Source organism: Talpa europaea (assembly GCF_964194135.1).
Source record: "Talpa europaea genome assembly, chromosome: 3".
Taxonomy (NCBI): Eukaryota; Metazoa; Chordata; class Mammalia; order Eulipotyphla; family Talpidae; genus Talpa; species Talpa europaea.
The window spans coordinates 30,412,871-30,440,092 of NC_140069.1; the positions used below are offsets into that span (position 1 = coordinate 30,412,871).

At 38.0% G+C, this 27,222-nt stretch overlaps 1 protein-coding gene across 1 annotated transcript in view; it reads right to left on the reverse strand.

Moving 5' to 3' along the window:
* Nucleotides 1-27,222, reverse strand: part of CPQ (carboxypeptidase Q) — a gene marked incomplete at its 3' end in the record, with an annotated part of 401,973 nt that overhangs the window by 251,711 nt on the left and 123,040 nt on the right. Inside the window, exon 3 of the mRNA XM_084230534.1 lies at nt 16,381-16,588. Coding sequence (XP_084086660.1) covers nt 16,381-16,588 — 208 coding nt within the window. The remainder of the gene's footprint in view (nt 1-16,380; nt 16,589-27,222) is intronic.

Consider the following 27,222-nt stretch of genomic DNA (forward strand, 5'->3'; position numbering starts at 1 on the left):
ACTGACTCTCCCTCAAGTTAATAATGATAATAATAATAATAATAATAATGTGTTAAAGCTCCAAATGCTTCTGTGGAGAAAAACAGCAGTACAGTGGACTCCCTTGCTAAATAGGATTTGTAATATGGGAAGGGAGGAGTTCAGAGAACTTCTCTGATTTCCACCTTAGGTTGTTAATGAATCCTAATCTCCATATAAGTATGGCACTGTCATCAATTGGTTTTGCCCAAAGATAGGATTCTTTTTTTTTTCTCTTAATATTTTTTTATTTGCAATTTACTTATTTTTTTTAAATAATACATTTTATTTTTATATTCCCCATACAATTGCAACCCCCCCCATTTTGACCCCAATCCCTCCCCTCCCGCCCCCCACCCCCCAAAAAGTGTCTCTGGTTCATAGTTTTTTGTTGATTTTGATTTTCACTTTCTTATAGTTATTCTTTTTCCTGGTCCCTTATTTAAGTTTTCTAGATTCCTGCTATGAGTGAGACCATCCGGTATTTTTCTTTTTCTTTTTGGCTTATTTCACTGAGCATGATCCCTTTCAGCACCATCCATGTTGCTGCAAATTGCATGTGTTTATCTTTTTTGAATGCTGAGTAATATTCCATGGTATATATGTACCACATCTTCTTGATCCAGTCATCTATTTTTGGGCATTTCGGCTGTTTCCAAAGCTTAGCTATTGTAAACAGTGCTGCTATAAACATAGGGGTGCAGGTGTTCTTTGGAATTGATGTTTCTGTGTCCTTTGGGTAAATACCTAGGAGTGGAATTGCTGGATCATATGGAAGCTCTATGTTTAGTAGGTCCAGAAATCTCCACACAGCTCTCCATAGTGGTTGGACCAGTTTGCACTCCCACCAACAGTGCAGAAGAGTTCCTTTTTCTCCACAACCTCGCCAACATTTATTGTTGCTAGATTTTTTAATATGTGCCATTCTCACTGGTGTAAGATGGTATCTCATAGTAGTTTTGATTTGCATTTCCCTGATGACAAGTGATGTTGAACATTTTTTCATATGCCTGTCGGCCATTTGCATTTCCTCTTCAGAGAAGTTTCTTTTTAGCTCTTCTGCCCATTTTTTGACTGGATTATTTTCTTTGTTGTTGTTGAGTCTCATCAGCTCTTTGCAGATTTTTGTGATCAGTCCTTTATCATTAGTGTTGTGTGCAAAAATGTTCTCCCAGTTGGTGGGGTTTCTCTTTGTTTTTGTTATTGTCTCTTTTGCTGTACAGAAGCTTTTTAATTTGATGTATTCCCAGCTGTTTATCCCAAAGATAGGATTCTTAATACTGAGGATACGTAGCATTTAGTACAAAATGAAATAAGAAGGCGTGTGTCACCTACACCATTTGACACTATTTCTTCATTCACAAAAAGCCTTTGCCATGATTAAATTTCACCACTGAATTATCAACAATGCCAAACCTTCAAAAATATCTAACCATGATTAAATTTCACCACTGAATTATCAACAATGCCAAACCTTCAAAAATATCTAAGTTCAAAGTAAAGGCTTACAGGCTGGAAAAAATAAAGGTTCTCTTATGAATTAAATATTGTACACACAAAAAAATCCAACCAAATAAACCTCAATGCCCAGCATTAAAAACATCTGCTTTGTTTGTGTACCTAAAACATCAACTTGTCTTGCTCTTTCAAAAGGTCTGTTAAATGACCAGTACCAGCACAGTACAAGGTTGAGGGAAAGAATTTCATTGCAAACATAAGCAAATAGCAAATGTCACATGAATTACCAGTGTGCAGAGGAAAAATTCCGCATGTGTCTCTAAAGGTTGATCTCTCTCTTCCTGTTCTCAGAGTATGTTAAGAATATAATGATTCATAGATTACAGCCTGCCACAGTGCCCCGGCCTTGAATTTTTGAATGTTTTACATGGACCAAAACAATCTCACCTTCCACTAAATACCTTCCCATGACATTTATGGTCATTGGTTCCCTTCCTGGCAAACGAGAGCCAACAAAATCAGCCAGTCTGTGTAGCAAATAGAGAAGTGTTTAAGAATACTGTTCACAGCTTGGCAAGAATTACCAAACTATCACCAGTGTTGAAGATCATCTGGAATGTCCAATTTCTGGCAGCTTAGATAATAGACTTATTTATTAAACAACTATCTGGACTCAAAATTGACACTACTTCAAATATGTGCCCAAACAGATCTAGGAAGGATCAATAATAACAGGAGTAAGAAATAGTAAGTACTGGCTATTCTTTCGCGGGGATATATGCACCTTATGCTGAGTCACTATCAACTGTTTTTCTTGGCAACTTCCACGAAGAACTTCATTTGTATTTCAAGGTTTCCCTTCAGGTCAACCATGAACAAATAAGAACTGGGGGGAGAGAGACAGAGAGGCCACCTGGAACGTGAGCTGGGAGCCTCAGAAGAGTTTTTCCAGTGGTGCCATCTGGTGTGTCCAGGCACTTGTCATCTAAATTGTTGTTCTCCTGAACAAATTTAGTTTCCCCCAGACAGTTCAGTTTAAATGAGCTCATACTGTCTATCTGACACCTGTCAAAAGAAGAGTGAAAGATTCCTCTAAGCTGTGAATTGAAGGAAAGGGGGAAGCAGAGAGACTGGGAGAGAAAAATGAGCAGGAGAGAGCAAGAGGGCAAGAGATGGGATATGTGCAGAGCAGAAGGGGCTCTTTGGTGGAGGGTTAGGGTATTTTTATCTTCACCTATTAATCTAATTTCAGAAGGTAAGAAGAGAAGGAAAAACACCACTTCCAATCACATTTGCTAAGAGAAATATGATTGAACACATGGAATATGAAAATAACACAAGTTGTCTTCACTCTAACCCAGTGTCATTTTCTGTCTATTTGTTGTGTATGGTGTTTTGTTTTTAGTTAAGAAAGGAAGAAACAGCAGTGGGAAATCTGATCTGCTTTTGACAAGCATGACCAAAGCTTTTTTTTTCCCATCCCAGCTGGAACAGGATTCCATAACAGGCAAGGGCAAGTGGAGGAGTGATTTCATTAAGCAAGTCTTGATTTTGAGCTTTGCATATCTGCAGATCTGTTTTTCCTTCCCTTGGTCTCCGGGAGCTGCCAGTATGGGCAAAAGCCATGATGATAATGGATGGAAGCCGCCCTAGGGCAAGCTTCTGGAAGGAGAGATATCGTAAATAGTTGCCAGAAGGATACAGCCAGTGCCTTTACCTTTTAAGTTGAAAGGTGACAGAGAATCTAATTTTGTAACTGTTCTTTGCACAAAAAGGTTCTGAATAAAAAGGAAGAAGGGGTAAGTGTGAAGCGCAGGAAACAAACAGGTCTCACAGAAATGCAACCAAAGATGCTCTTTCAAAATGCACCTTCTAGAGCAAAGTGTCCAAGGTTGCAGAGGCCTCTTCAAATTTGTCTAATGGCATTAATGATGGTTTTAGCATTTTCTTAGCTCCTTTCATTTTCTCCACCTGGTCTTCTTAATTGAAATCCATTGTGTGGTGTCTTTCCCCTCCTTTATAAAAGTGATGTTACAAAAATCCTGATCTGTGTGATTATTTTTTTCACTATTTGGTTACGTAAAGACTGTCAAGTCTTAATTTGGAAAACAGATCATCAAAGAACCTTTTTCACTATGTCCTCGGATTTACTCTAGATCAAATTATTCACATGTAAGATGGGTCTAAAGTTCCCTCCCTGCCTACCAAGGCTTTTATAGGGGTTCAACTGCAATGATATTAAAACACCCAATACTTAAAAGGGGCTGAATATATATTCATTCTTTTCTCTTCTGCTCTTTGAATTAAGAGATTCCTAGAACTTATAGCAGAAAAAATCAGATCAGAAATGGAGAGTATTCAGGCACATCCATAAACTTATGTTTTCTCAGAGGAATAAATCCAATTAAAGATAAAAATTGGTGTAACACCACCACACCTATTTGGGGGTATTTATGAGCATTATAAACCCTTTTTAAAATTATTCCAGTGGAACAGTATTTGAAATACGCCATGGTGTTATGGATACAGCTGGTGCTAAGCAACGTGAAGGCACGTAAGCAATGAAGATCTATTTCACAGCTTCTTTGCTTAGCAGGAGAAGAGATGACATTTTATCGACCTTGCCTCCCTGGAGATTAAAAACCAAGCCCCAGAGGAAGGCCAGACAGCTGACATATAGGCTCTTCCCCAGCTGAGGAAAGGGAAAAAAAAATCTGTGGAAAGCTTACCTATTCACAAGGTGAGATTCCATTTCTTGTGAGAGTGTTCTTGATACCATTCACTTTGCTGAAAGTTCCATCAAAATGAGCATAACAACACAATTATGTGGCATTTGAGACACACAATGATTATTCTAACTCTTAAAAATGTCAATGGGGGGGCATAAAACCCCAAAGAGACTGAATCAATGCATGCCTGAATTAATTTACACTTAATCCTGGGAGGCTGGCACAGGCTGATAGAGATCTACCCATGAGATGAGAGAAAAGAAACACAGCATCAGGAAATAAAGACATGCGTTTGTTCTGCCATTAACTGCTTGAGTGATCTTCAGCCCCAAGTTCCTCATCTGCAAAATGAATGGGTGAAGCAGATGTCCTGAGGGTTCATTCAGCTCCTACATTTTTGAAATTCAAGTTCTAAATGGGAAAGGAAATAGAAGTGGGAAGAAACTGCACATAAAGAATTCCAAGTGCCAACTCACCAAAAAGGCTATTAAAATGTGTATAGGAAGGAAGACGGGAGGTTGAAGAGGAGGACGCTGTCATCAGCTAGCATCTGTGGATGACTTATCAGGAGCCCAGCACTGGCCCATACGCTTTACAGGTGTGGAATCATACCATCCACTCTGGCTTCCTTTTTCAGAATTTGTCACACTGGACAATTTCAGTTTAACTTATATATGTTTACCTTATATATGTTTCAGTTTAACTTATATAACTTATTTATGTATGTGTGTGTGTGTGTATATGTGTATATATATATATATATATATATATATATATAGAGAGAGAGAGAGAGAGAGGGGGGGGGGTGGGATTCATAGTCTTTTACACCCTGGAACATGAATGGCTCTCAGGGATACTGCTGTCGCCACACAGGAGCAGAGCCAGAGGTGACACTTTGTTAAGAATCTGTCCTGCTGGCACTATTTACAATAGGCAAAACCTGGAAACAACCCAAATGCCCAAAAATAGATGACTGGATCAAGAAGATGTGGCATATATACACTATGGAATATTATTCAGCAATCAAAAAAGATAAACTCATACCATTCATAGCAACGTGGATGGAGCTAGAAGGAATTATGCTCAGTGAAATAAGCCAGAAGGAAAAAAGAAAAATATTGGATGGTTTCACTTATAGCAGGAATATAGGGAAACCAAATAAGACATCAGTGTAAAGAAATAATAACAGTACAAAACACAGCAAAGCAAAAAAGGACAATTATAAATCAGAGACATACTGCAGGGAAGAAGGGAGAGGGATCAGAGGGAGGGAGGGAGGAGCACAGGGGACTGAGGTGATGGTGCATGGGAGCACTGGGGAAGGAAATTCTATGGGGACTACACCTGAGGGAGTGGAGGAAAGTAAATATTGTTTAAAAATGAAAATTATGTCAAAAATTTTTTTTAATTAAAAAAAAATGAATCTGTTCTGCTGCAGCTGATGAGGAAAGTGTGGAGATGAGATAGGCACCCGAAACACCACATGAGAATAATTTGTCCAATTATCAGGTGTGCAAAACTGCAGCTGAAGGATTCAATTCTCATCAGTGTCTGCTTGAAATGGAAATTCTCTGCCAAAAAAAAAAAAAACTCAATGATTCAGAAATGCAGTTATGAACATCTTTTAATTTTTTTTCTATTTTTGGAGAAGTCATACAAATGGAATTTATTGAAATTCCTGTGTTTGTGGAGCAGGAATTTAGTTGTACTGCAAACAGTAAGTTCATTTTATATGAAGTCACATTTTATTTGTGTCAACATTTTACATCACATATTGGCCTATATAACATACCTGTCTTAACAAAGTCTGGCATACCAGACAGAAGACATTTAAAAAACACAACTTGATGAGAGAAAAATATGTGCATTGAACATTTATCTTGGCTAGTGTTTTAGATTATTTAATAATCCAGATAATGAACAGTAAATCACCTTTGAAAAATACCAAAATTTCTTATTGATTTAACACAAATTACCCACAAACATAAGGGAACAGCTAGTCATAATAAGCCACCAGAAAGAGAATATTGGCAACAAGCTAGCTCAAAGGTTTTCAATCCTTTGTCAATTTATAAGAAAGTTTATAATTTCCTGAAATTGTGTATCTCATGCATGAAAGAAACTTGATAGCAGCTTTCAGACATTTGACAACAATCTTAAAAATGAATATATATTGGTTATATACATACCATACATATAACCAACAAAAATTTGTAAAACTGAAATACATTTTTCCAAACTATTAATATAAAAACTAAATTTCCATCAACCCTTTTATATTATCTTTAGAAAATATAGTAGCATTATCAAGTAAAGAGCAAACAAAGAATAAGAGTAAAAAAGGTGGAAAATACAGAAACTCAATAGGCAGTTATTTAATAAAAACATTTTTGTTTTTTCATATTTTATGAATTTTGTAATGTTTATAACATTTGGCACTTTCCTTAAATTTATAATTTGTTATAATATCTTTTCTAAGTTAATGCTTATTTTATACCCAAATTTGTATTTTTATCTTTGTATTCCTTTTCTTAAAAATGTCCCAAAATTATATAAAGGTTCAGTTCCATAAACCTTGGGTCTTCTTTGGGTCTTGGATATGAAAGATTCTCAATAACTGTTTATTCAGTGAATAAAGTTGGAAAAATATTAAAAATAAATTCTTCTCCAAATGTCAAATACTTACACTGTCAACGAATGCAGCAACAGACATTCATTGAGCTATTAAACTATTACTGTTGACTCCCTGGCCAAGGCTAACCACCCCTTCACAACCACTGATGACGTGGGGAGACTGGAGTGGGTGGATAATTTACAGTATTCTATGCTCCACCACAGAAATGAGGTAACCTCCTCCCAAAGAAAACATCCTTGTAGACCTCTGAAAAGTCACATTGAGATCTGTAATGGTGCTGGAAAGGGTTCTTTGAAACACACTCCAACATAAGCACTGCATATTATGTGTGTGTGTGTGTGTGTGTGTGTGTGTGAGAGAGAGAGAGAGAGAGAGAGAGAGAGAGACTGGGAGACTCTGTACATAAGCAAGCACCTTGAGGGTCAAGAAGGAGGCAGAAGGAAAGAACATTTTCTTAAAATCTGGAGAGATGCAAGCAATTGCTAGAGTTGGATTTTTGCTCATTTGTTTTAACAATTAAGAGCAATTAAGTATGGGGGGGGTGAAGGATCTTCATTTGCATATGGTATACACTGGTAATGGTGAACTCTAAAAATAACTTCAGGAGTTATTACTCCAAAGCTCATGCTGTTAATGAGAAAGTTCGGAGGAAATGGTATTGATTACACACCGCTAATTAGTTGACTTTTCTGGGATAGTGTGGATTCCATTGGATTTTTTTAAAAAGTAAATTCCTTTGAAAGCTTTAAATATTCATAAAATTCTACTTTTGACATTTATGAAGCACTTTGCAATTTTTGATACTTTATCAAAAAGAATAATGACAGCAATGAATTTTAACACATGCACTTTAAAAACCCCATGAAGTGATATTCAGAAACAATAAGGGAGGAGGGGTGGAAGCATTTCTTTAAAAAATTTACCAGTTAATAAATATAGTAGGGGGCCTCCCCGGTGGCGCAGCGGTTGAGCGCTGGGTTGCAAAGCTGCCCACAGCCTCTGCAGCGCTGGTTCGATCCCTGGCTGCTCCCCGGCCACCAGAGAAGGGTCCCACATGGCGCGCAGACCTCTCCTGCCGCCCGCTGCTCCCCTCAGCAGTGTACTTCGGTCCTTTTGCCTGCTCTGCTCCCCGCTCTGGCTCTGGTGAGTTCTCTCACCCTCCCGCGCTTCTGACTGTACCCAGTGCTTGTATAAACAAATAAATAAATAAATAAATATAAATCTTAAAAAAATTAAGGAAAAAAAAAAAGGCCTTTCAGGGGAAAAAAAGGTTTTCAGATGTGATGTAAAGATTAAAAGTGGGTAAGAGATACAAAAAGATTGGGAAACATCATTCCAGACAGAGGGGATAGTAAGTGCAAAGGCCTGAAGGTAGAAAATAGCTTGTAGGATGTTTAAAATAGAACGCTTATTCCATCTTGGTCAGCTGGCCATCAATCACTGGTCTGAGTCACCATGTCTTTGGTATTACATGCAAGATCAGGATCATGCATTCAGCCTGAGGCCACAGAGGTCAGAAGAGACAAAGGGCTGAGTTTTAAACCAAAGGCTTTGGGAGATGACAAGAGTGGGTTCCTGAAATCAGGATAGAAACAGAATCTGTCTCTATATCCATACTCAGCAGAGTTCTGGAGCTATCCTTTTTAAAATGTCAGTTTATGTCAACCTAGCTGCTAGGTTCCTATCCTTATCTAATGAAGATGATGATGATAATGAGCCAAGGTGTCAGTTATAATTTATTGTTTCCCATGTGTCATGTTTTATATCTAATACTTGATCTATAATTCTCTCAAGAACTTCATGAGGTAAACAGTATGCTTCCCATGTTACAGATCTGGACATAGGCTCAGAACAGTTAAGTTAAATACCTATGGTCACACAGCTCTAAAGGCAAAGCTGCATTTGAATCTAGGTATGTTTGATCCTAAATCCCATTTTATATTGTTATGTTTATTAGTCTCCAAATCTCCCTGGTAGAACCTCCTAATTGGTACAGTCCTCAAGGAGATAAAGAAGCTAAAACAAGAGGATGTTAAGAATTATATTTAGCAGAAGGAGAGAGAGAAAAAGAGAATGAACAAAAGCACATACAATAGTTTGCTTAAGCAAACAACATTGTCATAATCCTGAAACCTGAATTCAGAATGCATTAATTTCTCTTTACCAGTAGAGATTCAGAAAAACCTGCCATGGGGATGTGACTCTTAAGCTTGTGCTTTTGATAATCAGAAAGATGGAAAATAGAAGGTGAACATTTATATATATATATTTAAATTATGAATGCAAAATAGCAGGCAAGAATAAATTTTTATATCAAGGGTATAAGGAGCTGAAAAATGATGGTCTGTACTAGGAATGCAAACAGACCATTAATTATAGCAGCCTCACAAAGCACCATAGGAATATGCAGTCTGCAATACTTTAACCAGAATTTACATAACTATATAGTCTCCTCTCAGATTCCAGATATTCTATTTTTGATAAGTAGCAATCCAAAAGGTTAGGCACCTCATCTATATTATTCAACTTCCATGAATTGAAATGGTGACACCTTGGATTAACATGTTAGCAAACATGATAGGCTGCCTCTGGCTCCTCTTATTCATTAGCTCTGGCATCACTTACTGAGTGCCAGGCATTGTGCCCAGCCCTGGGCACTGAGATGAGTAAGACACAGTCTGTCCCGGGAGACCTTCCAACCCAGAGGGAGAAACAGACTAGTAAACACTAACCCCCCAACTAAACGGAGAGTTTAGACAAACTAAACGGAGAGATCAACATGACAATATGCTCTTCAGGGTTATCTCCCAACCAGATACCTATAATTATAACCCACCAATCAGAGCAGTGATATGGAATTAATTTTCTTCTTTCCTTCCTTCCAGTCTTCCTTTTCTTCTTCCTGACCTTCTCTCCCTCCCTTGAGCCACGCTTTCCTCCCTTCTTTCCTCTTTTACATACATCCTCAGAATACTGAGTCATTAGTTAACAATTATATCTGCACATATGATAGCATTTTTTATATATATATATGTACACACACACATATATATATGATAGTATTTTACAAGTATGTAAAACTTACTACAGGTCAGGCAATGATAATACCTCATTCAATCCTCATAAAACATAGAAAGGTTTAGTTATTCCCACCACCACCACCACCATGGATAAAACTGAAGCACAGAGAGTTTACACTAGTTGTCAAGGTTACACATATGGCAAGTGGGTGAGTGAAGACCCGGGCACCCCCAGGACTCCAGAATCCAGGCTTTGGAGTATACTGCCTGCCTGCATCGTAGTGCTGTGGTGCGCTGGCCACACTACTTGGGGCAGTAAGAATTGAGTGGTTAGAGAACATTTTGGAGTTTCCCAAGAATCTGCCTTTCAAAAGTGAGAGCAGAGGGAAGGAAAGGACAGGGAGGGCATCTCCGGCTTCCCCGCCTTAGGAGCACAGCAGCCTGCCCCTGCGTGAATGAGGAGGGCCTCCTCCTGCTTGAGGACTCTGTGTCTGTTATGAGCCTCAGCGTGAATTAAGGAATAACTGAATAATGAAGGAAAAGAACCTACTAATCGAGGCTAGCCTGGTTGTAACAATTTGAGTCTTGGTGGCATTTTCCCTATTTTGTAATTACCAGCAGGCAATACAGCTCCCCACCTCCCTAATCACAACAATATTTCAAGACAATTTAAAACAAGCTGGATAGCTAATTATCCTAAGGTCACACCCAAAAACCAAACCATCAGGACATCAAAAATCCAACGCAGTCCAAGTGTGAAATATGCAGCATTAATTTTTTTCCCATTAAAAACCAAGTGTGGGGGGGGGGCAGTGGGGCAAGCTTTTTTACTCTCTGAGAATAACTGGCTTTCAAAAATCATCCAAAATAGACCTCTTAAGACATTTCACCTCTGCTCTGAATGTTTTATGCTAGTCCTCTGATTACAAAAATGTTCATGTTAAATCTCATCAAGATGCTTTCTTAAGATGAAGAATGTTTTATAAATTGTAATGGCTTTAATCAGAGCTCTCTTTGAAGCTATTTAACTCTATGCTGTAGCCCAACCAGTGTTTCAATTATGTCATTTATCGACTCTGTATTAATTAAGTATCATTATAGAGATTGATTTATATACGTTTTCACGCTCTCCCACCAGATGGTATAACATTCTCCGTCTCTGACACTCCATAAACATCACCTGGATTCACTCAAGTCTCTCTCCAGCTGAATGTTTAATCAGATTTCAGTCATCTCCCACTGGATGCTTTCTCTTCCTCCCCTTCTTCACTATCTTCTATCAGTACAGTACACAAAGACCAAGTGATAGAAAACAGAAACCAGTAGTATTTATAAAGCCAAGTTCTATCAACAACTCATTCCCACCTCAATGAATGGTGATGCAATTTGCACAGCAAAGTGAAGGGAAAACCTTTTGCTTCCTTAGCTGAGTGAAACTTAGAGTCTGTGTTCAATTATCTGGGGCAATGGGGAAAAATAAGTAGAAAAAAGTATATTTGGCAACAGGGGTACAAAAAAGAACCTAGCCTGAGTACAGTTACTTTCTGAATGGTATTTTATTTGGGCTAATATAAAAATTATTTTGCATTCCTGAGCTCACATGTTAAGCAAACAGGAGGTGTTAAGTCTCACAGTGTATTGCCCTGCAAGAGAGACAGCCTAGAATTTGAAATTACCTTGGGTGATCCAAAAAGTGGATAACAGAGAAATATAAACGCTTGACTATTTTTCTTATATAATGTATAAACCAGACTAACGGGACTATCTTACAGCCACATCAAACTCAAAATGTCAAAAAAAACCAAACTGGTCATGCTGCCTCCTGATCAGTCCCCTCTCCTGATCCCTGTGTGCCTCTCTCATCCTCCAGTCCCCAGGCTGGGAACCTAAGAGCTGGGGTCAGGACCTCAAATACGTATAGAAAGTACTTATTTCTCAAATTAGCCAGATACAATATTCTTAGGGACAAAAACAAATTCCAGGTTCTCCCTGGTGGCCTAGGGGTTAAGTCTCAGCACTATCACTACCATGGCCTGAATCTGATCCCCGGCAGGGGAGCTACCCACATGGCACAGCAGACCTCTCCTGTCTCACCCGCTGCTCGCCTCAGCAGTATATTTCAGTCAATCCACCTGTTCTGTTCCCCACTTTGTCTATGGTGAATCCTCTCTCCCCCCATACCTCTGGCCTACACCCAGTTTTTCTATGTACAAATGAATAAAGGTAAACCTTAAAAAAAAAATTCCAACTCATCTTAGTAACCCTAGTGCCTGGCAACTTCTGAACAAATGGTAAGTTCTCAATAACTATTTATAAAAATATATATTTTATTAGAGAAATAAGAATTTCCATAGATATTTCCTCTGTAGAATTTAAATTTCTTATTAATTTATCCTTAAAATATCCTCTTATATCAAAGGCAAAGATATTTTACATACAAAAATACTAAAATAGATCTGAGAGTCCCAGTTGAAACTTAATGAGAATCCCAGTCACTATAAAAGCATCAATAAAGGAAAAATCTCTTAAATTTGAGCAGAAGAACATTAATTATGGGAATACAGAGATATAACAATGAACTAGAAACAAGGCTATCAACAAGAAATGGACTTTTTTTTTGTTTTTCCTTTTTTTCCCTTATTGTTCATTTTTGCACAATATTTGATTTCTCCCCTCAGGTACAGTCCCCAAAATTCTCCTACCACCACAACACCAGTGAAAGAAATGGACTTTCTTTTTGAGCACATCCATCATGTAACCACATGACTTGCTGTACTTCTAAAGTGACTTCAAATACTGATGACTACATTGACACACACCAGTTCAAAGTGGTAAAAACAGTTTCCTGTCCTTAATGGGACTCTAATTATGAAGTCAAACAGCAATGAATTATAATAAATATTCTGTTCTCTAGTGTTGTTAACTTCTACTCCACTCCTAGACTTACTCTGAGCTTACTCACTCCCACAGAGCTAAGGGATGAAACACCTGCAGAAAGAAGCTATTTTCTTCAATCAGCAACTCAAAACCTCATTATTCATGAATGTTGTGGAAGGAAAAATATATAATCTGGCAAATTGGACATCTATTTCCCTAAAAATACAAAGTTCATGTTGTTTTGTACTTACTATTCTGAGACCACACAGTTGGTCAGAAAGCACTTAAACTAGGTCATCTGTTTTGTCTTAAGAGCCCTGTTGTGATTAACTATACAACCTCACACAAGTTCATTCCTTCAGCAGACATTTTCCTGAATGATTTCTAAGCATGATGGTGGCCAAGCAGAAAACATGCAAAGCCATGAGACTAAGGAAATGTGGTGCACTGAGGAAGTGTTAGAGATTCCTGACTACTAGAATATGAAGCAAGGTTGGGAAATGAAGCTTCTCAATATGTATTTGTTGAAATTCCTGCTTGGGAGCAGAACCTAGAAGACAGAGTAACTGCTAGAAATGATGGATAAGGGAAGAGGAAAAAAGTAATCAAGGAGCATCTAACTGAGGAGGCAGAATAGATGGAATTCTCTTCACTGAAACAAAAAATGCCAGCAAGAGATGCCAAAGGATGAGTTCAATTTTGGAAAAAACTGAATGAGGATGGAACATCCAAAAGCGGAATCAGCAGGCAGTTGGATATATGAGTCAAGAGCTAGGACAGTGACATGAATAGGAGAGGAAGGTATGGAAAGTGCCACAGTTAAGTTGTTGATTGAAGCCACAAGCATAATGAGATTGCTCAGATAAAATCTTCAGCATGAGAATTCAGAGAAACCGGATGAAAAGGAAAGTGGGAAAGAGCAAGAGTGGAGAGGTAGAGAAAGAAAGGGAGAATATGTCAAATAAGCCATAGAAATCAAGACAAGAGATATTGAAAAAGGATCCAATAGGGACAAATTCTTTGGAGAGGTGAAGTAAAATGATGACCTAAGATATGTCCATTATATTTGACAACTAGGCAGCTATTTGTGACCTTAACAAGTTCCATTTCAGTTCAGGCAGAACTCAGGTTAAAGTGATCGTGCAGACCGAGTTAGAGATGAAGAATTTGAAATAGAAGTATAGCCTATGCTTTAAGGAGAATTGACTCTAAAAAAAAACAATTAGTTGAAGGTGGACAAAGAGACAGAGTTTGTTTCATTATCTTTGGAAAACACCATTATTTTCATTTTTCAGGATGAGAGACTTAAATATGCATGTTCTACATTTTCATTTCCAGCTTCCACATAACTGTATCTTGGACAGTGAAATTTGAGTAGAAGTGAGGAATGCTGTATCCAGGCCTGGCCACAGGAATCCTTCCTTTAGATTATTAACTTTATCTATTTGCCAATTAGATCCTGAAAATCCTACAGAGGACTCTGAAATCTCGGAGGTGATGGAACCACAAGTTGGAAAGCAGCAGAAAGCCACCTCCTGAACACCCTCTTGGAAATATTACATGAGCAAGAAATCAACTCCTTTTAAGTGACTACAATTTGAAGTTGTTTGCCAGAAGGTTAGTTTACCAAAGCACGAAACAAAACTACCTCTAAAATATCTTTTTTAAAAATAACAAGTTTGTTTATTTTTCAGGATGAGGGGCTGAATTCTCTGAACTTTCATTGCCCTATCTATAAAATGGGGATGATAATGCCCCTTCTGCTTGGCCCATTGAGATGTTGTTTGAACAGATGACATGTGTGAAAGCTTCTGAATTACTATGTAAAGGGCAATGTTATTAAATATTTATAAATGGTGGAGTTATAAAAGTTCAGAGTCCAATGAAATATGGTTGGCTACAAAATCAATGAAATATTATAATCAGCCTAGAACTAGAAATATTAGGAAAAATGTCTTTCGAATACAGGCTACAAGTTACTGACCCCAAATCTTAGAGGTTAACAATCGATTTCTAAGTCCAATTCCCGAAAAAGTTATTCTGATGCTCCTAGGGTACAGCCTGGGTTTCCAGATGTCTTCATTCCAGCAGAAAAGAAACATGCCAATGAACCTTGGCAGACTGCTGTGCATTAAGTCATCTGGGAATTTGTTAGTCTTATGAGTAGTAGTTCTTAAATAAATACTTCTGGCAATCACTCAGTTCCACAGAGCAACAGACGAGCTCCATAATTTAGATCCCATGACCAGTGAAATCACAGTGAATGGCCACAGCTTGCTGAGTATGTTTTCCTAAGGGGTGATGAGGTATTCTGGGAAGCAAGCTAGCCATTCCAGTGCTTCCCTCCTGGAAAGATTAACCAACCACCCAAAAGAATATGGTCCAATCATTATTTCAATAGTCACGAAACCTTTAAAGATTCTACAAAGAACATTATTTTTAGCACTGTGACATCAGTGTAACTAGTTTTTCTCTCTTAAACTGTCTAACAAGTGATTTTAACAAGCCCCATCTCCCTCCCATGGGAAGATACCTTATACCCATGAAAGAAAACTATCTCTTTCCTTTTCTCTGACCTTTTAGACAACACTCCTCTGACTTGGTTTCCCAATCACTGATGTCTCCTCCTCAGTGATTATATTTTCAAGGTGCAGGGTGCTTAATTAAGATCAAGCATCTGTGTCTCCAGCTTCAAAAAGAAATTGTACAGATGAAATAAACTACTTTTGCTGTAGATATTAAAGATCTAATGTGGACACCCAGATAAACCTTATTTGCAATTATTTTGCCATGTGGTTTTTTAATCTAAATGGTGCTTCTTTATTCATGTTTCTCAAATATTTTATCCTTAATGTTTTACACTCCCATATGCAGCTATTAAACAAGGCCAGATGTCTAAAGGTAATTTTTTTTTAGAACTTTTATCCACTACAAAGATGAATTTCATCCTCCAACGAAGGGTCAATGAAGCACTTGGCAATTACCTCAATCAGAACTACAAAGAAAGAGACAAAATTCATGTTGCTCTCAAACAAGACCCCCAAACATTTACAGGTATCTTTCACAGATTTACCTCATATAATATTAAAACAATTTTTTGTAAGATTATTATTCTTCATCATTACCAATGAATAGAGGAGATTGCTGAGGCCCAGAGAGCTTGGAGTGTTGCCAAGGCCACATGGTCTTTTAGGACCAGACCAGGTCTGTATGGTCCTCTGCTTCCTCAACTCTTTCCACTGCACTGTCAATGGCCCCTATCATGTCAGCCACTTTATTTTTATTTCACTTCTCTAACAACAATGGAAAAAGCCTGGCTTCCTTTGAAGCCATTAAGCATCTTTGATGAAACACAGACGTGAATTCAGTTCTCCCTTCAATGAAAATACATAACAATATATCCGTTATATAAGGAATGTTATGGGATCATCAGTGATGTGGAAAACTTTTTAAAAGAATGTACAAGCGATGCTTGGAATCCTAGAAAAGCTGAAGAAGATATTACAAATGACCAAATGTGGAATGGGGGAAAATTCCATGAACAACCAATATTTTCATTTGAATGGTTTGTTTTTATTACGTATTTCTCTTTCATGGAAAAGGCTGGTGTTTGAAAGAATTTCAAATGAACATCATGACTAACCTGTAGATTGAGAAGGAAGTCACTGATCTAATGAGGGATGCCAAGGCCCCCACTTTGGCAGCTTCCACGGCCCCCTGGACTCGATATTGCACCGTCTGTGAGTAGTTGGTATAAGGTTGGTTATAAACAACAATCTTCCCTCTGGCTTCTGGGGCCCTTCTCTGCAGTTCATCGAAAGAGGTCACCACCAGAACTTCTGCTGTAATGCCTAGAAATAAAAGTCATACAAGATAACTTATGGTTTCCAATCAGTCAAGTTGAATTGGCACACAATAGGTCACACATGCTCAGTCTGCTACATCTGGCAAACTGGTTTGAAAAGATCAAAGTTTTAGAGTCATTTGCCATGGGCGAAAGACTTTAGAGCTTAACTAGTTTCCCAAGAGTGAAAAGGCATTCAACATAATACAATATATGACTCATAAGGTTTTTCAACTCACTTGACCAGCTGGTATTAAATCATAAATTGCTTGAAAAGATAGCCTTCCCCTGCTTCTTTCCCACCCTAAGAAGTCATGAGTTTCACAGACTGATGTTAATTATTTGTAATGAAAATGCCATTTCAGAAAGTGCAACTTGTGATTAATGAAACACATTTATCTTTTAATAAAACCATTTTTATTTTTTTTAATATTAAATTTTATTTTTATATTCCCCCATACAATTGCAAACGCCCCATTCTGACCCCAATCCTTCCCCTCCCGCCCCCCACTCCCCAAAAAGTGTCTCTGGTTCAGTTTTTTGTTGACTTTGATTTTCACTTTCTTATATTCATTTTCCTGGTCCCTTATTTAAGTTTTCTAGATTCCTGCTATGAGTGAGACCATCCGGTATTTTTCTTTTTCTTTTTGGCTTATTTCGCTGAGCATGATCCCTTCCAGCGCCATCCATGTTGCTGCAAATTGCATGTGTTTATCTTTCTTGAATGCTGAGTAATATTCCATGGTATATATGTACCACATCTTCTTGATCCAGTCATCTATTTTTGGGCATTTGGGCTGTTTCCAAAGCTTAGCTATTGTAAACAGTGCTGCTATAAACATAGGGGTGCAGGTGCTCTTTGGAATTGATGTTTCTGGGTCTTTTGGGTAAATACCTAGGAGTGGAATTGCTGGATCCTATGGAAGCTCTATGTTTAGTAGGTCCAGAAATCTCCACACAGCTCTCCATAGTGGTTGGACCAGTTTGCACTCCCACCAACAGTGCAGGAGAGTTCCTTTTTCTCCACACCCTCGCCAACATTTGTTGTTGCTAGTTTTTTTAATATGTGCCATTCTCACTGGTGTTAGATGGTATCTCATGATAGTTTTGATTTGCATTTCCCTGATTACAAGTAATGTTGAACATTTTTTCATATGTCTGTTGGCCATTGGCATTTCCTCTTCAGAGAAGTTTCTTTTTAGCTCTTCTGCCCATTTTTTGACTGGATTATTTTCTTTGTTGTTGCTGAGTCTCATCAGCTCTTTGCAGATTTTTGTGATCAGTCCTTTATCATTAGTGTTGGGTGCAAAAATGTTCTCCCAGTTGGTAGGGTTTCTCTTTGTTTTGGTTATTGTCTCTTTTGCTGTGCAGAAGCTCTTTAATTTGATGTAGTCCCAGCTGTTTATCTTTGTCTTCACTATCACTGCTTTGGGTGATGTGTCTGTAAAGATGTCTTTGATGTGCAAATCCCGTAGTGTTTCGCCTATATTTCCTTCTATGTATTTTATGGTTTCAGGTCTTATGTCTAGTTCTTTAATCCATTTTGAGTTGATATTTGTGTATGGTGTGAGGTAGTGGTCAAGCTTCATTCTTTTGCATGTAGCGACCCAGTTTTCCCAGCACCATTTATTGAACAAACTTTCTTTGCTCCAATGCATAGTCTTTGCTCCTTTGTCAAAGATTAGTTGACCATAAATCTGTGGGTTTATTTCTGGATTTTCTATTCGATTCCATTGGTCTGTATATCTGTTCTTGTTCCAATACCATGCAGTTTTGATGATTATGGCTTTGTAGTATAGTTTGAAGTCTGGGAGTGTGATGCCTCCATTTCCTTTTTTTTTTTCAGTAGAGCTTTGGCTATTCGGGGTTTTTGGTGATTCCATATGAATTTCATCAATAATTGTTCTATTTCTTTGAAGAATGCCATTGAGATTTTGATTGGAATAGCATTGAATCTGTATATTGCTTTTGGAAGGATGGCCATTTTAATAATGTTTATTCTTCCAATCCATGAGCAGGGGATGTCTTTCCATTTCTTTGTGTCTTCTTCTATTTCTTTTAACAGTGTTTTATAGTTTTCTTTGTATAGGTCCTTTACCTCTTTTGTTAGATTTATTCCCAAATATTTGATTTTTTTTGTTTCGATAATAAAAGGGGTGGTTTTTTTGATTTCTTCTTCTTCAGATTTATTGTTTGTGTATAGGAAGGCTATTGACTTTTGCGTGTTGATTTTGTATCCTGCCACTTTACTGAATTGATTGATGAGTTGAATTAGTTTTTCTGTGGAGATTTTGGGGTTCTCTATGTATATTATCATATCATCTGCAAATAGTGATAGTTTGACTTCTTCTTTTCCTATTTGGATTCCTTGGATGTCTTTCTCTTATCTTATTGCTCTGGCTAGGACTTCCAGTATTATATTGAAAAGCAGTGGTGAGAGTGGACATCCTTGTCTTGTTCCAGATCTTATTGGAATTGCTTTCAGCTTTTCACCATTGAGAATGATACTGGCTGTTGGCTTGTCATAGATGGCCTTTATGATGTTGAGGTATGTTCCTTGTATCCCAAGAATTTCAAGGGCTTTTATCATGAATGGGTGTTGCACTTTGTCGAAAGCTTTCTCAGCATCTATTGATATTATCATATGGTTTTTATATTTCTTTTTGTTGATGTGTTGGATAATGTTGATTGATTTTCGGATGTTAAACCATCCTTGTGCCCCTGGAATGAATCCAACTTGGTCGTGGTGAATTATCTTATGGATACATTGTTGGATTCTGATAGCTAAAATTTTATTGAGGATTTTTGCATCAGTGTTCATTAGGGAGATTGGCCTATAGTTTTCCTTTTTTGTGTTGTCCTTATTCGGTTTTGGTATTAGTGTAATATTGGCTTCATAGAACGTGTTTGGTATTGTCCCTTCCTTCTCAATTTTTTGGAAGAGTTTGTGAAGGATAGGCACTAATTCGTCTCTGAATGTTTGGTAGAATTCATTTGTAAATCCATCAGGTCCTGGGCTTTTGTTTTTGGGGAGGTTTTTGATTACCATTTCAATTTCGCTGCTTGTAATTGGTCTGTTTAGGTGTTCTATTTCTTCTTTATCTAGCTTTGGGTGATTGTAGAGCTGTAGGAATTTGTCCATCTCCTCTAGATTGTTGAACTTGTTTCCATATAACTGTTCATAGTAGTTACTGATTATTCTTTTGATTTCTGCTGTGTCCGTTGTGATTTCTCCTCTTTCATTTATGATCCTGTGTATTGGTGCTTTCTCCCTTTTTTCCTTTGTGAGCCTGGCTAGGGGTTTGTCTATTTTATTGACTTTTTCAAAGAACCAGCTCTTGGTTTCATTGATCTTTTGGATTGTTTTTTTAGTTTCAATTTCATTTATTTCTGCTTTGTTTTTTATTATTTCTTTTCTTCTACTGGTTTTGGGGTTTTTTTGTTGTTCTTTTTCTAGATCTTTGAGCTTCGAGATTAGGTTGTTTCTTTGAGTTCTTTTTTGTTTTTTGATGTGAGCTTCTATTGCTATATATTTTCCTCTTATTACTGCTTTTGCTGCATCCCATACATTTAGGATATTGGTGTCCTCCTTGTCATTCAATTCAAAGAATTTTTTTATTTCTTCTTTGATCTCCTCGTTAGCCCAGTGGTCTTCCAGTAGTGTGGCTTTTAATCTCCATGAGGTAGGATAGTTCCTTGCCTTCTTTTTATGATTTATTTCTAGTTTGATGCCTTCGTGGTCAGAAAAGATGGTTGGTATGATTTCAATCTTGGTGTATCTGTTGATGTTTGTCTTGTTCCCCAGTATGTGATCGATCCTAGAGAATGATCTGTGTGCGCTTGAGAAAAATGTGTACTCTGTTTTTTTTGGGTTTAGTGTTCTATAGATGTCTGTTAAGCCCAAATTCTCTAGGTCCTTATTTAGAGCTTTAGTTTCTTTACTTATTTGTTGTCTTGTTGATCTATCCATTGTTGATAGTGGTGTGTTGAAGTCTCCCACTACGTATGTGTTTTCTCTGATGTCTGTTTTCAGAGAGGACAACAGTTGTCTGATATATTTTGGTGCTCTTTCGTTTGGTGAGTATATGTTAATGAGTGTTATTTCTTCTTGAAGTATTGTCCCCTTAATCATAATGTAGTGACCATTGGGGTCTCTTTTTATTTTTTTGAGTTTGAAGTCTGTTTTATCTTATATAAGTATAGCTGTTCCTGCTTTCTTTTTTGGCCCATTTGCTTGTAGGATTGTTTTCCATCCTTTGACTTTGAGCCTATTTTTATCTTTTGTAGCTAAATGTGTTTCCTGGAGACAGGAAAAGGTTGGGTTTTGTTTCTTAATCCAGGCTGCAACTCTGTGTCTTTTTATTGAAGAATTTAGTCCATTTACATTTAGAGTTAATATTGATATGTTAGCATCTGTATTTGCCATTATGTTTGTCTTTCCTTTGATTTTATTTATTCTTTTAATAACTTTTTTTTTTTTTTTGGTCTTCTTTCGTTGTTATTTGTCCCTCTGAGGTTCTGGAATAAAACCATTTTTATATATTGCTAAACAACATCCACTGACATCAGACAAAAGATGACAGTTCATGAATGTTCTTAGAAGTCAACAATTTTCATAAATCCGACTTTAAACAAATGGTTAATGTAAATTAAAGTCAGCTTGTTTTCTTTCCTCCTTTGTAGAAAACACTCTTAAATACATTCATGGATATGGAAACTTCTCATGTTTCTCAATTTACTGTATTTGTTCGTCATCAATTGCATCACTTATTCTTCAAATAAAAACTCTGAAGACATATATAACTGTCTTATAATCCTCCTGTGCCACTGAGGAGAGACATGCTATCTTTCCTCACAGCACAGGACTATCCAGATCTTGATGAGGAAACAGGGCTTCACAGCTTTCAAGCAGTCATTCAAAGATGCCAGACCTCTGAAGATCCAATTTGATGAAGCAGTTAGAGTGACAAGGAAAAAATATTTAGCAACAAAGGCCAGATGCAGTGGTTAAACATAAAAATCTGAAAGAAAGTGGCAGGCACCTACTGTTCTGTGACTTTAGCCATGCAGTCATGAAATAAGTCAGTAAAAACTGAAGTATCAACATCTATTTGGCATACTTCCTTAATCTTGCAAACCAGAGGAGTGGGTTCTTTCTGAAACCTTAAAAGACATCATTAAAATACCGTTACTTGGAAAATCCTTTTAAAGTGCATTGCAGGTACAAGAGAATTCCTGATTTTTATATAGGGCCCATCATAACGGACCCTTTGATTGGTTCCTCTTCTATGTCTGGTTCCTCCACCCGGACTAAATTTGTACTTTTACTTTAAAGTGATTGAATATAGAACCATAAGCATGTCTCCACCAACATTCAGAACTCAGAATTTGATTTATAATCTAAAAAAGCAAAGTGCAATTATGGAAAGCAAAAAACCCACTAGCTTTTTCACATGATAAATATATGTAAAAATACAAATAAGGGTTTTAGCTAGACAGATGCTCAGATTCATAACTTTCTAAAACCTGAAGTTACCTTGAAATTTGACTGGCGTTATTGTTGGCATAGGATGGGAATTCTGTTGATGGTTTTCAGCTGTTCCTAATGAATAACAGGTTCAGTGGTCCACCCAAGGGATATCCTAGTAATGGGTAATTTTGGTGTCTGGATTGGAGCCACTAGAAATGAAGCCAAATTTCTATAAATTTTCATAGACCACTGCAAAATTAAAGTCATATGAGGGTGGTACTTTATTATGGTCTATATGTCAAGCTCTTTTAACAAATGAGAGTAATGGAGTCCTGAAGAGCCAAAGTCTAACCTAGGTACTACATTTGCCAACGCAAAGCACTAGTAGCAGTTATAGATCAAAACCTATTAGTGTGAAATTGGAAGCGGGGCTCAAATTAATCTATTTTCTTGAAAGCTTAGTCCCTGATTCCTGTCTCCTTCACCTCCATGTCTCAGCAGTCCTCAGATACAATAATTGTACCTCTTAAATACGTAGGTTCTCTGCTCCACCCCCATTACGCTCTCTTGAATCAAGCCTTAATCACCTCTCTTTGTTGTTGTTTTTAACTTTTTCATTAATTTAATTTTTAAATTTTTTTACATCATTGTTCATTTTCAAACAATATCTGCTTCCCCCACCCCCTCAGGTGGAGTCCCCATAGAGTTTCCTTCACCAGTGCACCCGTGCACCATCACCTCAGTCCCCTGTGCTCCTCCCTCCCTCCCTCTCATCCCTCTCCCTCCTCCTCCCCTGCAGGATGTCTCTGATTTATAATTGTCCATTTTTGCTTTGTTGTGTTTTATACTGTTATTATTTTTTTACACTGATGTCTTATTTGGTTCCCCTATATTCCTGCTATAAGTGAAACCATCTGATTTTTTTTTCCCTTCTGGCTTATTTCACTGAGCATAATTCCTTCTAGTTCCATCCACGTTGCTGTGAATGGCATGAGTTTATCTTTTTTGATTGCTGAATAATATTCCGTTGTGTATATATGCCACATCTTCTTGATCCAGACAGCTATTTTTGGGCATTTGGGTTGTTTCCAGGTTTTGCCTATTGTAAATAGTGCTGCAGTAAACATAGGGGTACAGGTGTTCTTTTAAATCAATATTTTTTGTGTCCTTTGGTTAGATCCCTAGGAGTGGAATTGCAGGGTTGTATGGTAGCTCCATTTTCAGTAGACTGAGGAAACTCCAGACAGCTTTCCATAGTGGTTGGAACAGTTTGCACTCCCACCAACAATGTAGGAGACTTCCTTTTTCACCACATGCTTGCCAACATTTGTTGTTGCTTGTTTTTTTGATAAGTATCACCCCTCTTTTGAACTGTAGTGAGTTCTCGCTTTCTCACTCCTACCACCACTGATCTCCCAGCCTCCAGCTCAGTTTCCACATATTTAACCTCAATAGAGCTGCTGAAGTGAACTACCTGCCCTTCTGGAGGGTCAGAGTGGCCTAAGTCACCATCCCCTTGCCTTTTCAAGCTGTTGAACAACCATCATTTCCACATTCCATTCCAAGCCTACCTCTACAGACTTTGGCTCCTCTATTTTAAATTCCATCAATTCTAAGCCTAAAAAACTGCATTCTCACACCATGCTAGTTTGCTCCTCCATGACTCTGTCCACACTATGGTACATCATGCCTGTTGACCCCATTCTCCAAACTTCATCACATGACTAACATCTATCCCTCAGGATGCTATTTAAACATCACTCCTTTGGGGAGCACTCCCTGACCTCTGACCTCTTGTCTTATTGTCCTCCCCAGCACTCCACCCAGTCCCTGGGAAGGCTGGCTTATGCATCACATTCCTCTGGAGTTTCAAAGTCCCCTGGGCATATCTGGGTACTGGCCAATGAAACTCAGCCTAATTATGTCTCTCTATCACCTAAACTGTGATCACCTCAGGGCTTGGGGTTGTGTTCATTCTTGTCAGAATCTCCAGGGCCTAACATAGTGTTTGGTATGTGTATCAGCAGTAAGTCAACAAGAACTCCTTGAATGGTGCTGCTTCAAATAAGCAACTATTAGCTGGGTCTAAAGCATTTCTGTAAAAGTATAATTTTTAACTTTAAAGTTTGATAGTACTTCTCCCACAGTAATTCAGCAGTCTGATTCTCTTACCACCCAGAGTACAACTGCACACACACAAAAAGCCAAGCAGAAAGGCCTTGGGCAGTCAGAGCAAAAATATAAATTCCAATATGAAAACTGGCAGTTGAACATAAAAATAAAATTCTGTTCTCTCTTAGAGGCTACTCTTACTTCACACAAAATTCTAAACCTGGTGTTTTAACCTATAGACAATTAAAACCAACAAATCAAAAGGATGAGATAAGTCTGGAGCCTGATGCCTCTTCCACAAAAAACAATGGCAGAGACAGAAACCTTTGAAGTAAGAAATAGTGAAAGAACTTTCCAAAAGGGTAAAAACATTCTACATCTGAGCTGACACAGGAGCCATTTGTCACACCGGGCTACTGAGCACTTAAAATGTGGCTTAAAATTCAGAAACTGAACTTTAAATGACATTTATTTAATTGATTTGTATTTACATTTAAATAGCCATACCTGTGTAGGGACGCTATAGGACTCACAATAGTGGGTGTCCATTACACAGAAAGAGAAAGCATCTATCCCAACCCTACAGGCCTGGGTTCATGAAGTCCAGTGACAGAGGTGTCAGTTATGGTGGTGACTCCTGCAGCAATCACAGACCAGCAGACAACATTTGGTACCCATCACTTGGGAACGCAAGGGTGTGTACAGAACATTAAGGGAGATTTTTGCTCCAACTGGACAAAATAAAACTAGGCCATCTGGAAAAACTCACGCCTACATTAGCGTGTATTTTGACACTGTTACACAAAGGAAATACTCATGCTCTCCAACAAATCAGCAGGCTCCTATTCTTACTCTCAACTCCTTCTTCCTACTTTCCCATGCTAAAAGACAGCACATAAAAATTTCTAAGAATGCAAAACCAGGGCCTACCCAGTGGTGCAAGGGGTTAAGACGCATCCTATGAAGCTATCTGCAGCCACTGCAGCACGAGTTTGATCCCCAGCCAGGGAGATACCCACACAGTGCAGCAGACCTCTCCTGACTTGCCCACTGCTCCCCTCAGCAGTGTACTTTGGTCTATCTGCCTGTTCTGTTCCACACTCTGTCTCTGCTGAATCCTCTCACCCCCTGCACCTGCAGCCTTTACCCCAGTTCTTTTTTTTTTTTTTAAGATTTATTTATTTATATAAGAACTGGGGTACAGGTCAGAGGTGCAGGAGGGTGAGAGAATTCACCAGAGACAGAGTAGGGGAGCAGAAAAGGCAGAGCGATCAAAGACATTGCTGAGAGGAACAGTGGGCGAGACAGGAGAGGTCTGCCATGCCATGTCAGTTTCTCCCTGGCTGGCCAGGAATCGAACCTGCACTGCAGAGGCTGCGGACAGCTTCACAGTGCGGCACTCAACCTGCTGCGCCACTGGGGAGGCCCTACCCCAGTTCTTGTATGCATAAATAAATAAATCTTTTTAAAAAAATGCAAAACCAGCTTCATACCAACACAAAGGCCTATCTTGACCACCGTTTATAATAGCAATCCACTCCCACCCCCTGTACCCTTCTTATCTTATTTAGTTTCTCCATGACATTTATCAGCTTCCAGTTTACACTACATAATGTAAGCTGCATGGGGGAGGGGGGATAGATATTCTTGCCTTATATATTTTATTTATTAATGTTATCAAAGTGCCTGAAATAGTTCCTGATATATAATATGAAATGCACACACATTCATAGTACATGTGTGCACATGCATGCATACATAAATACTGAATGAAGAAAAACGAAAAGAATAAAATAATACTTCCTCAACCCTGATCACCCTCCAAAGATGTATACTCCCAAGGACTTGTATGTTTCTATAGTTCGAATCATTAATAGTAACAGCTATAATTGAGTATCATTTACACTAATGTTTACCACAAATCTGCAAAGTAGTCATTAGGAGGATAATTTTGATAATTTTGATTCAGAAAGATAATTTTACACAACAACTAGGTGCTGAAACTGACTTGAGTTATTGCTTCTGAATCCAAGAGTCACTCTCCTCCTACTAGCTGCTTTGCTATCTTCTTTCACAAGTGTAAGACATAGTGTAAGTAAAGGTCAGTATTTTCATTTTAGGAGGAATAAGAAAGAAAACTTCCACATAAAAGTCTGAATTGTCAGTGACTTTTCTTAGTCTACCCAGGATCTTGCTCATAAATCTGGGTGCTATTATCCCACTATGTTCTAATCTCTTACAGGGAAGCAGAGAAGGGTGCTTCACTCTAGGACAAGAATCATCAGACCCTGATAGAGGAATGAAAAGGATTACAGTAGTTAATTCTGAAGAAAATGTGGGACTGAAACGAAGCATATTTATATTATCAAGTGAGTCTCCTGGCTACAGCAGATTCTATCATAAAAATAGTATAAAAATCCTCAGGTTTCTTTTTCTCCTTCACACCTCATTTCCGAAGCGGATCCATTTAATTGTTAAGCAATTTCCTTGTGGGTATTACTACCTTGCTCTTGCAGAGACAACAGATGCCAGCTTCTTGGTGTTAGCTCAGATCATTAGTTCTATGGAATTTGATAAAGAAAATCTTCCAACTTGACTTCTCCCCCAAACAGTTAGAAATAGGAAGATGGTGAAGTGAGAATTTTTATAATATTTTCAACTAATAAAAGGAAAAGACTACAGAGAGAAAAACCTCTCTCCGGGGCTCAGTTCAATGAATGTCGTGTTGTAGGAAATTGATTCTGACTTTAAAAGACTTAACCCTAAAACAGTAAATACTCTAGCTCCACCCAAAAGGAAGACTCAGCTATCATAGAAACTTATACCAAAAACACTATGCAAGATAATTAGGTCCAGTGGAATGGCTGGGTTGTTCCTGAACTCACTTATGGAGAAGAGGAAAGAGAAACTCAGTTGCTCTTAGAAAACTCAGTGTTTTAGCCTCAAGTGGTAAAGAAATTGAAAATGCATGGCAAGGCAGACAAAAGAATATCACAGCAGTTCTCTCTGGGCATCCATTTGTTTGTGGAGGATATTATGGTTGTGCAATGTCATTTTTC